The 12103-nt window shown below is 51.2% G+C and overlaps 1 protein-coding gene across 5 annotated transcripts in view; it reads left to right on the top strand.

Annotated features, from left to right (window-relative positions):
• The first annotated feature begins 225 nt into the window (after positions 1–225).
• Positions 226–12103, top strand: part of FAM20A (FAM20A golgi associated secretory pathway pseudokinase) — a 47511-nt gene continuing 35633 nt past the window's right edge. For all 5 annotated transcript variants that reach the window (XR_009560502.1, XM_060291215.1, XM_060291216.1 and 2 more), the window contains exon 1: positions 226–846. Coding sequence is in view for 4 of the 5 variants with exons in the window: in XM_060291215.1 (XP_060147198.1) it covers positions 491–846 (356 nt within the window). In the remaining variant the exon portion in view is untranslated. The remainder of the gene's footprint in view (positions 847–12103) is intronic.

Genomic DNA, 12103 nt, shown 5'->3' with positions numbered 1-12103 from the left:
GGCGGCGCCGGAGGCAGGTGCCAGCGGGAGTGGGCGGGGGCGACCCGGCGTCACCCTCCTCCGGGGGCCGGGCGCGCACACCAGCTCGGCCCGCGGAGCCGGGGGCACGGGCGTCCCCGCCGCCCGCAGGAGGAGCCCGAGCGGCCGCATCCTCCGGAGAGACGCCGCTGGCTCCGCAGCCGCCCTCCCCCTCCTCCGAGAGGCGAGCGCCGCCCGTCCCCGCGCCCCGAGCCTCCACCTGCCGCGGACTCCCGGGCTGCCGGGCGCGGGGCAGAGAAGGTGCGAGAAACAGGGGCCCGGGAGACAGCGGCTCTCGGGGACCGCTCCGCGCAGAGAGGGGACGCCCTTCCACGCCGCCAGCCCCCGCGCGTTCGGCGCCCCGGCCCCGAGTTCGAGGGCCACCGCCCTCGGAGGGGGCTCTCCGCGCGGGCAGCGCCCCGTCCCGGGGCTCCGGCGCCTCGCCCCAACACCACCACCCCGCGGCGGGGCCATGCCGGGGCTGCGCCGGGACCGCCTGCGGACCCTGCTGCTGCTGGGCGTGCTGCTGGCCGCCGACCTCTACTTCCACCTCGGGCCCCGGGTACGGCGCCGGCTGCGGCCCCGGGAGCGCCCGCCCGGCTGCCCGTGCGCCCACCGCGCCGCCACCTCGGCCCCTCGGCCGGCCGCGCGCCACGTTCCCCCGGCCGAGCCGGACGGCGGCGGCCCCGGCTCCAAGCTGCGGGCCCTCTTCGCGCACCCGCTGTACAACGAGCCGGAGAAGCCGCCGCTGCTGGGGCCCGAGGACTCGCTCCTGGCCGGCCCCGAGGCGCTGCGCTATTACCGGAGGAAGGTGGCCCGCTGGAACAGGTGAGACCCCGCGCCCCGGCGCCCGGCCCCCGAGCCGATCTCCGCGCGAGGAAGAGCTTCTGGGCAGCAGCGCCAGCAGGAGGTGCTCCCAGCTCCTCTCCCCGCGAGCCCCTGGGGGTCCATCCTGAGCCCCTTCTGTTCCCCGGGCCATCTCCCCCCTCTTTCTCCTGGCCCTGATGTGGAAAGCCGCTGCCGGACTTCGGTTTTCCAGAATGAGGTTCCCCAGCAGAGCAACTCGAGAGAGAGCTGCTTCGAACCCGGCACCTACCTCTAGACCTGGGCGCCTTCCACAAAGCGAGGCTACACCCTCCACCCGGCTCTTCCCCTTTGCTTATTCCTCTGCCCGGGGTCAGAGATCACGAGAGGTCAGCCGGGCAGAAAGTCAATGGTCAGTTTCCTGAAATGGTCGCCACGCTGTGCAATTTACAAAGTGGCTTGTCCCGTGAGAGTTACGACCTGCAGGCGGTTTTATTATAGTGGGGATTTGGGCACGGGGAAGATAAAAATCTACCTGGGAATTTTGTTTAAATCCAAGGCAAAATATAGAGGGAAAAAAATGCCAAACATATGTAGGCTAATATTAAGAAGGATTTTGTGTGTGTGTGAAAGGATAGGGTGGGAGGGTCCTTTGGAGAAGCTGGAATGGTCAGTTCTGAGGTCCCCAGCTGATGACAGAAGGCCTTCACAGGAGTTAGGACTCTGTTTTGAAGTACACACTGGTCTACAGATCACTCAGTCCACTTTCGGACCGCGCCCATCACTTTTCTTAATACAAGAGATTTCCAGATGAGATGTCTTTGCTGGCTTTATAGCCCCTCTGGAGGATGGGTAGACATAAACGTCTATGGAAGGTCAGCGCTAGTCCAGTTTTACTGCTCGTAACTCTGTAGTGCTGAGACTGACCAGGGGTGGAGGGGGCCTTCAGAAAGCAAAAAGAAAAAAAATTGAGAGTTACTGGCTGAAGTCACTGTGGTGCGTTTCAGTTGCAACTGGCTGATGATTTTGTATTAAAAAGAAAGTGGTTCTCGATTCTCTTGCTGATTGGACGCAATAAAAAGACAGTTTGAGATTGCTTCTCAGGCACTGTCATTTTCGATATTACCTTTATTTCATCAATAACGTGCAGATCAGTGAGCTAGAAGTTTTGCCCTTGGAAAATTATCTCCACATCCATTGAGGATTTGAGGAGGGACCGTGGGAGAAGTTGCTTGCTTTTGTCAATGTCGATCAATAGTCACATAACTCACATTTCTGTGGCCTTAACGTTACTTTTGTCCTTACGGAGAGTTGAAGGGAATATTTTGGAAGAAAAGCGAAAGTCTTTCTCACCCATCTGTCCTACAGAGTTTTGAGCTTGATTTCTGTGCCATTATATGTCAGAAAAACACATTTACTGACCAGGAGTGATCTTGGGCATTTAACGGAGGTTTGATGGGGACTGGTGACCTTGCTGTATTCGGTGCTAACAGAGTAGTTTCGCGTGGTTGGTTGAACGTGACAGTTGTGATACCTACTCATCACTACCTTTTAATACTTGAGATCTCAAGTGAGGTTTGTGGGCTATAACAGGAGGGGAGCTGCACTTACAAGTGTTGAAACCGGACCCCAGAGGCAGAGAACCTTCACCCAAACTGCATTGTAAATGTCAAGGCAAGGATTTTAATACGTGTATATACCAGGGCTAAAAATGGAATGTGGAAGACTCATTAGCCAGGGTGCGTTGGAATTGCACTCAGAGTTCTATTGTGAGAGATAGTCACTCATTACCTTAAGTGAGACAGCGCCCTGACCATGTGAGGACACGTAAAAAGTACCTGCTGCGATGTGCAGGGCCAACCAGCGCTCCAGATTTCGGTGCAGACAATCAGAACGAACAAAGGAAAGGAAAAAAAAGGAAAAAACAACAACAGGGAGTGACCTTGCCAATTGTTTTCCTCTTGCACAGACAAGCCCCCCCTTGTTTGCAGCCACAACCCAGCCAGTATTGAAAAGCCAGGCCTTTCTAGACACATGTGGATGCCACCCTACCAGTAATTACTTAGCATCATTAACCGCTATCCAGAATAATTGTAGCAGTAAACCAATCTGCCTCACTGGGAGAGGCGCAGGTAATAAACTAGCCAAATCAGCATTTCCTCCCCAGTGGCCCAGAGGAGCCCATTAGTCTGAGTGAATGATTTTTTTATTTTAAACCACCACACTAATAAGTACTGGTATGAAGTCAGAACGTATCTTTCTATAACTTGAGCTCGTCACCGATAGGAGTTAGGACACGGCCCGCCTTTTCCTCCGCAGCACGTCTCTGTTTGATTTCAGGGGCAGATGGAGCTGATACACTGTTTTGAACGTTTCAGGTTCTCGATCGGTATTTGTTCACGGGGTGTCAACATGTGGTTGACACGCTGGGTAGGGTGTGCTATCCTCGTGCTGTCACGAAGCTTTGTGCAGACCTCCTCAACGAGCTGCTCTTCCCTCCCTTCCTCTCTTTTCCCCCTCGCGATGTAACTAAGTGTGGCAGCAATCCAAGTTAAAGATGCAGTCGGGGAAAATGTCTCTGTCGCGCCATCGGCCGCTGATCAGCGAGCGGTCCAGCACGTTCGGCACCTCTCTTGACTAGAGAAGAGAGCACACAGGGAGCCCGGGAAGTGGGGTCGTCACTATTTCAGACCTTAAACCAACAAGCCAGATGAAGCCTTTTCCTTTCAAAGCGGTGGTGGAGGGCAGCGCTCACCTGGAGCCCAGGTTCACGCTGTTGCTGCCCTTACATCTTAGAGGCTGAGCTCTGGGTTCCTTCCCCGCCCAGCAGCTGCCCGAGCCAGACAGCATCTGTCCTTTGACATGTCAGAGCCGGTCAGCTTGGCTTGGCCGTTTGCCCTCATATCTTTGGTCGGTTCCTCTGTAACCCTCTGGTCTGACAGTCAAGGTCAGACAGGGTCATGCCTGCCTGGTGTAAGAACTCCGGCAGCTACAGCACAGATGCAAGTTTGCACTCTCTGCTTTTCTTTCTCGACCTCATCCTCAGGGATCAAGAAGGTTATATTTTCCTGCACTTACCGAGTCAGCATTTCTCAAACACGTGTGTGTACCTGTGTCTTTCCCTCCATCGGATGCCCCTGTCTTCCGCCTTCACACCTCCACTGCTTGCCTTCGCTGAAGAAAGCCTGGCCCTGAGTCTCCCTTTGAAAATCACAGCAAAGAGACAGCTTTGCAAGAATGACAGCTGTTTGAGGGAAGTAAATTGGCTCCGGTTTTTCCCGGAGAAGCTATGAGAAGATCCAGAAGCCGAAGCAGTTGTAGGAGAGCGGCAGCAGGTGGCGGGGCCGGCGGCGGGGGGGGGGGTGATGCCAGAGAGACGGGCAAGAATTCAGCTGGGCATGAGCGTGGTCTGGTCTAGGAATTGCTGGAGAAAAAGCTTCTTCCCACCGTGGCATCCGGGGAATAGAAAATAAAATCTCTTTGTTCTCATCCCCTCCTTTTTATCTCTTTCCACCTTATCTCATGCTGGCCCAAGATCGTTTGGAGCGCAGAGTTATTGAGAACAGGCAGTTCAGCTCACAGAGCAGATAAAAGCCCGGGGTCTCACTCAGGGGGGCCGGCCATTTGTCATTCACCCAGAGTCAGCAGGACCTGGACCCCTTGTTCGATTCTTCCGCCAGTGATGCCAGGCTGAGAAAGGAAACGAGCCTTCTGGGATTTGAAGAGGGGCCTCAGCCACCACCTGTGTGTGGCTAGCAGAAGGAGTGGGGATCTGGACTTCCATTTCTCTTTTCTCCCAATTAGAGCCTTGCTTGGCCGGTTGGGAAAAGCTGTGATTTTAGTGGTTTCTGAATCCCTGGATTTGTAGCTGGAGGAAACCTCTCCACTCTTCTCAGAGCCAAAAGCTCCAAGCAGATGGTTTCAGAGAGAGCTCGTCCAGAGGCCGTTTCCAGGTTCCTGCTCCCTCATTTCAAAGCTCAGTTCTCATTGCAGTCAGCTCAGCAAAGACCTAAACCAGGGAGGGTACCAGCATTCATCCAAGGAGGACGGCACTTCTGGTCTCCAGCTGCATCAGAAGGAAGCCCGTCGGCCGAGAACTGGAAGATGCTCACCAGCTGTTCCATTGGTCTCAACCGCTGACAGCCCCCTTTTACCCCAACCAAATTCTCGTCCCTCTGGGAACTCCACTTGGTAGTTCTTTGCATGCAAATCCTCCTACCTGAGACATGCTTGGTAGGTGCCAGGTACTTGACGTACACTTGCTAGCTCAGGCCTCACAATTTCCTGAGAAGTAGGTGCAGGATTCCAAGATGCGCTCCCTAGAGGCCAGGCTCTGGGTGTACACACACCTCATTATCCAATCCAGTGCTCATCTAGGTACTGCAGTAAAGGGAATTTACAGATGTAACTGAAGTCCCAGACCGGTTGACCTTGGGATAGGGAGATGACCCAGGTATGCCGGACCTAATCACATGAGCCCTTTAAAAGCAGAGTTTTCTCTGGCTGGTCAAAGAAGAGGAGGTCAGAGACTCCGCATATGACAAGGGTTGGATGTCCCATTGCTGACTCGGAGAAGGAGGGGCCATGTGGCAGGAGAGATGAGTGACCCTCAGGGTCTAAGATGGGCCCCAGTCGACAGCCAGCCAGGAAACAGGGACCTCAGCCCTACGGCCACAAGAAATGAATGCTGCCAACAGCAAGAGTGAGCACGGAAGCAGATCCTTCCCCAGAATCTCCAGGCAAGAACTCTGCCTAGCTGATGACTTAACTTCACCCTTGTACAGCCTGTGCAGGGAACTCCGTCGCGCTGAGCTCGATTCTGACCTATCGCTCGGGGAGCTAATCAGTGGGTATTGGTTAAAGCCACAAGGTTGGAAAACTAGTTCAGCACTGTGTTTACTTCATTTTATGGAGGAAACTGGGGATGGGAAGGTGGTCATAACTTGTCTTCTTAAGTCAGGCAGCTAGCAAACCTCAGGCAGCCTTTGCACCCAGAGGGTCTGGCTCTAGAATCCATGCTCTCTGACCAGCAGCTCTCGCCCTCTGCATCCTTGGACGTCCACGGGTGCTCGCTTTTCCGCTCCTGGAAAGGCTTTTCCGACTACTTCCACCCACTCTGGTCCCTCCCTGACTAGACCCATCCTCTCCCTATACCATCAGGTTAATTGTTATGACCGTGCAGCGTCATGGCAGCTGTCATGCGAGCATGAATGACCACTTGCTCCAGGCATGAAAAGCCCCCAGCTTGCACATGGTTGCACGAATACATCTGTTTCATGGTTCCCCGTAGGGGAGAGCCAGAGTAAATATCTGTGGGACAGATAATGGGGGACAGACGACCTCAGGATTTGGGGGCCCTTAGTCAATGGCCTGCGCCCCTATGGGAGAGAAGAGGCCTCGAACAAAAACAATCTTAACCGTAAAATTATCCCACCCATAACCTGGCTCTTCCTCCCTATAAAAGGCAAAGGCAAAGCCAGCCTGCTGAGACATCCTGGAATTTGGATCTGGGGTGCTCTCCCTACCGCAGTCGCGTAAATAAAATCAATTTCCAAAAAAAAAAAAAAAGCCCTGAAGGAAAGTTGAAAAGGTGCCGTTTGCCAAGAAGAGAGAATTGCCTCAGCTCCCTGAACTTTCTGAGGAGGAGCCGCCAGAAAGTCACTCATTCAAGAAAAGTGGGAACCACAGAGAGACCCTGACTTAGCCGGAGCAGTCCCCACTCGCCCCCTGGGAGGTGCTGACCTGTGTTTTCCTTGGGATTATTCATTAAACTGGAGGGTGACGAGAACCTGTGGATCCTGCTGAAGTCGGCCTTCGCGTGGCTAAAAGCCGAGCGAGGATTCTACACAGCTGCAGCCTTAGTGGAGCAGAAGTCCCTAGGAGTAAGGGCGTCTGCGTACCTGTCGTTATAGGCAGGCACACACACATATGCCTAAGGAAAACCGTAGTGCGGAAAAAGAAAAGGCCTAGTTCTTTTTATGGCCTGCCACTTGGCAGGATGTCCTGTGGTTGAAACGTGAAATCAAGACAGAACTGAGCTTGAGTGCCTTGGAGATGCCAACATCCAATACTGTCGATCCCTGGAGGCTGACCTTGGAAGCCAAGAACTGGAGACCGCCAGCATCATCGGGCTGGAGCGAGAGGCACAGTAAGAACCAGAAAAGGGCCTATTTTTATCAGATTCTCTAGTAACCAACCAGGTAAATTTGGGAAGTCACAGGGGATAGAAAATAGCGCAGGACTATGGTTCCCAAGAAGCCAGGAACCTGTAATAAAATTCAGCAAAATGTGGAGAGTAGAGAGAAACTTGAGGAGTCGTTGGCACAGGGTCAGATGAATTGAGGCGCTGGACCATAAAAGACAAGATGGCCTGGGGGGAGATGGGAATTTAGACAGCGTGGGAGAGGTGGATGGGTTAGAAAAGAGCTCTGCTGGCAGAAGAAGACCAGAGCTGTTCAGCCCTGGGAAGTCAAGTTCAGCTCTCAGAGAACAAACTTGCCTTCAGCTGTCTGTACCTGGGTCAAGCTCTGTAGTTCGTGGGTAAGTACTTTTCGTGATGCTCACCAAAACGGAGCCTGGGGCTCCCCTGGTGGTGCAGTGGTTGAGAGTCCGCCTGCCGATGCAGGGGACACGGGTTCGTGCCCCGCTCCGGGAAGATCCCACATGCCGCGGAGCGGCTGGGCCCGTGAGCCATGGCCGCTGAGCCTGCGCGTCCGGAGCCTGTGCTCCGCAGCGGGAGAGGCCACAGCAGTGAGAGGCCCGCGTACCGCAAAAAAAAAAAAAAAAAAAAAAAAAATGGAGCCTGTATGGAGGGACAGATTGTCTCTTCTGGCCAATGCAGTCATCCCGGTTTCGTCAGTTTCAGTGGGCTTTTCTATTTCTCTGGTTCATTTTCTTCAGTGGCTGATGAGTGACAAATCCTGTAGGGAAAGTGTGTTTATCTGCACTCACAGCCCAGCTCATGATTTTTCACTCTGAGTTAAAGAATTCTGCACAACCAGCGGCTGCTTATTTATGCCTCTTCTGTGCTCCTCTTGGGCGCTCAGAGATGCTGGGGGAAGTCAGACTGACCAGCCACAACTCCATCGTCAAGTCAAGCCCTGATTAACCACCCTTTCGTTGCAGGGGTTTTGTGTGTGTGTGTGTGTGTGTTTTTTAACCGGGGTCATCGGATCCTACTGAGTTCAAGTGATGAGGTCTCTATTTCCCTTAAGTTTTATGCGTACTTTGCTTTCTGTGCATATGTTTATTTTCTTAGGAAACAATACATTGTATTTGCAAAGTGTTGCCTACACTCATCAGAGTACTTTGATGTCAAATGACAGAAACCCAACTCCCACCGACGCAAGCACTTAAAGGAAATGTAGAGAATCAAGTAACCAAAATTCCGTGACGTCAGCTGTCTCTACTCTCCCTACGCTTAGTTCTTCCTCTTGTTGTAATCCCCTCTTGCGGTTTCAAGCCCCCAAAACCCTGGGACCAGAGAGAGAAAAGGGCTTCTAAAATTTCCGAAAAGAAAGACCCTGGGCAAAGCCACTGATTGGCCAGGCCTGGGGATACGACTAGGCTCTAGAGGGTTATGATTGGTCCAGTTCTGAGGAGCATGCCCAGGCTTCAACCAATCACTGACGCTGGGGAGGTGGAGTCATTGGAAAGTCTCCACTGAGCTCTCCATTCAAGCCACGTGGCTCAGTGTGGGAAGAGCAGTTCCCCCAAACCTGGCTGGGTGCCCAGACCTCAAGTGACCCAGAAGAACTTATGTGACCAGAGTGATGCTAGAAAGTTTCTCAACTTGTGCTTGCTGCATTTTTAAAAATAAATTCATTCGTAACAGATTCCTAATGTGCAGAACTTTTACACCAACCGTTAAAATTACCGCAAGAAGATAGGAATCTTTATTTATTTGGGCTTTCTCTTAAATCAGCCGTGCTCTCTTCATGGGAGCCTAAAGAAGGAATTCCTGTGGACCCATTAATGGGCTAGTGTCTCTTTCTCCCAAAACTCAACTGAGAACCAAGATGCCTGAGTGTTAATCCCAAGAGAAACACTTACCTTCTCCAGGCCTATGTTCCTCCTTTTGACATGAAGAGGGTGAGTCTGTGGTTCCCAAAGGCTCTGACAGCTGTTTTCCAAGCTCTGCACATCTTCAACCAGGATTTCTTCTGAGTGAACATATGGGACAAGCATTTTCCCAGTGTGTCTCATGAACTTCCAGGGTTCCTGGAGGTGCTTCACAGGTTCTGCAAATGATTGATTGAATTTGCATTTTGAAAGTATATACTTTAAGGCAATCTTGACGTAATACGAGAAAATGCACACCTGATTGTGTTCTGCACCCTGTGGCACCCTGAGCCAGCCACGGGTAATTTATGTGGACAGATGGCTTTCCTCCCATCTTTGTTTCATTGAGGAGTGTCCTGACATTGCAAGGAGAGCTGTTAAAAAACTGTCTCCTGTCCCAATGACTTCTGTGTGTTTATCAGGATTTTTTTACACTCTGCTCCCAAAACAATATGCAGAAATTAAGTGGGTACTGAAATAAGACTATTCTGTCCTCCATTCCCCCCCGATTTTGAGTGCTTGAGTCCATAATCCTATTATCCCTCTTGTTCTTACTAGCTTTTAAAAATAATTTTACATATTTGACCATATAAATTCAATTTGTACCCAAAAGTTACAAGTTTGACCTATTTTATCCAATGGGGATTCTGTGTAAGAGTTCTTTTGAAAAGAAAGTCCCACTTCTAGAAAAAATTTGAAAACCCCTGATTTGGCAGATACAGAAATAGAGTAGATTCCTTTCCTTTTTTCCTAACATCGATGTGCCTGCAACCCAAGCCTCGTGCCCCCCTCGTCTCCCAGCCCCAGCTGTTATCACTCATTCTCTCTGATAACCAGGCCCCCACCATGACTTTGCCAATGCTTCTGGCCACTCGAGCATAAAAGAGCAACTTTTAGGTCCTGTGTACTCTCTGCTTTTGTTTCCTAACAAATCACTCCAATACTTAGTGACTTAAAACAAGAACCATTTACTTAACTCGTGATTCTGCAGGTGAGCGATTTGGGCTGGGCTCAGTCAAGCAGTTCTTCTGGTTTCTGCTGGGCTCCCTCAGGCATCCGTGGTCCACCTCTGGGATGTACTTCCTCCTATGGAGTCCCGTGTCTAGGACCTGGGCTGAGATGATGATCACGGCTCCACGTGGCCTCTCATCCCCCAGTCCAGCCAATCGGTCTTGTTCACGTGGTAGCAGCAGGGTACCGAGGGAGAGCGGAAGTGTGCGTAGCCTCTTGAGGTCCTGGCTAAAACCTGATGAAGGTCACTTCTGCGACATTCGATTGGCCCCAGGAGATCCAAGGCCACCTGGGGAGATGCAGCCACCATGGCCATCGAAGTGGAGGTGGTCTGCACACCTTAGTCCTCTTCTAGTGAGCAAAGGCTTGAGGGTAGTCTTTTCTCCTGGTGAGTTGTTGGGTGCCGGACAGGCAGCTCTCAGGGGTAAGACTCCTTCCTGGGCGTCAATGGGAAAAATAATATAACCCTTCACAAATCTAGTGAAGCTGCTGTGGACCGAATTGTGTCCCCACAAATTGTGCTGACTTAGGCTCGTATCCACCTCAGTTCTCCGGGGCAGGGTGCCGAAAGCCATCTCTGAAACTGTCTCCCTCCTCCCGGTACGGTCCTTCCAGCCTCTAGAGGCCTCTCGGCCTCCCTGACTCCCAGACAAGATGGACTCAACCCCTTCCTTGGGGCCACGTGTTTAGCTCTTCAATTATTCTCTTTTCAACCTGTGTATTTATGGATAGACTTTAAGTCCACCTTCTTCTGCAGGCCATCTTTGAGGTCAAAAGCTGAAAACTGGCCCTTTGTCTCTCTTTGCATTCCTCCTGTAGTAACTCTAATCCTCCCCAAGGCCACAGATGCTCTGATTGAGTGGAATGAGTACACAGCATCCTCTCACAAGGATGTTGTGAGACATCCTTGTTTTGTTTGTTTTATAAATTTTTATAAATTTTTAAACACTTTCATATTAACCAACCTTTTGTATTAACCAACATAATATTTAGAACAATTATGAAGGTTTGTTCTTCCTTATCAGGTGTATTAAGAGCCTGTATTTTATAAACAAATTTCCAAAGGCCATTATCTGTCCATTTATCTATAAGGCATCTGTGAAAATAATTGTTAATATTGTTAACACCATGAATAGGCAGAGTCCTTTCTACTTCCTGAAGCTCTTTAAACAGTCTATAATTAGTTCATTACTGAAAAAGATTGGGCTTTACAGCCAGTAAGTGGTTGACCGGTGTACCCCCATGGAAAGATGTCCAGTCAATCCATATTTTATTATAAAGCAGTATCCCCTGGCATTGCCCCAGGCTGGCGAGGCTTCCGTGAGCTCCGTGTGAGACCCCTGATGAAAAAACTCGGCAAGAACCACAAGCGCTGCCTTGTCCTGAGACCCTCAAGAGGCCAGACCTCTCAGAGAACTCTCCACTGAAATGGACAAAAACGCCATCAGTGCAACTCGAGGCCCTCAAAGCAACACATGGAAAAGTGTGTGCTCCCTGTTTATTATACCAGTATGTTATTATAATATAATGGTGAGAAGCTGAGATCTTCTCATGCAATTTGCTATTAAAAAATTAAATATGCCATCCAGGATGGGTTTTCTATGACAAACTTTTCTGCCTCAGTAACCTGGACCCCTTTCCGGGATCCCTTTATGAGCTGCACAGCAACAGCTGGATGCCTGACACATCCCACTTCTAGGAAGCTGGAAGTCAAGTCTTTAAGCCATCGGATCTCTTGGCATTTCCTGAGCAGGGTCTAGAAAGAGAATTCAGTCACTGTATTTGTTTCCTAGGGCTACCGTGACAGATTGCCACTGTTTAAGTCACTGTTGGTGGCTTGAAACAACGTAAATTTATTCTTTCACAATTCTGGAGGCTGCGATCTGAAATCGAGGTGTGGGCAGGGTAGCAGGCCTTCCAGAGTGTCTATGGGAGAATCCATTCTGTGCCTCTTGCAACTTCTTTGGCTGCCAGCATCCCTCGGCTTGTGGCTGCATCACTCCAGCTCCGGCATCCTTGATCACATAACCTCCTCTTGTATCTCTGTCTCTCTCCTCTAAGGACACACGTCGTGGATTTAGGACTCACCTGGTAATCCAAGACAATCTCATCTCAAGAGCCTTACTTACCTCTGCACACGCTCTTTTTCCAAATAAGGTCACTTTCACAGGTTCCGGAGATCAGGTCACAGACATCTTTTGGTGGAGCA

The sequence above is a fragment of the Globicephala melas genome, chromosome 20 (assembly GCF_963455315.2).
Source record: "Globicephala melas chromosome 20, mGloMel1.2, whole genome shotgun sequence".
NCBI classification, from domain to species: domain Eukaryota; kingdom Metazoa; phylum Chordata; class Mammalia; order Artiodactyla; family Delphinidae; genus Globicephala; species Globicephala melas.
The sequence above is the reverse complement of the archived record's forward strand: the minus strand, read 5'-3'. Positions and strand labels throughout refer to the sequence as shown.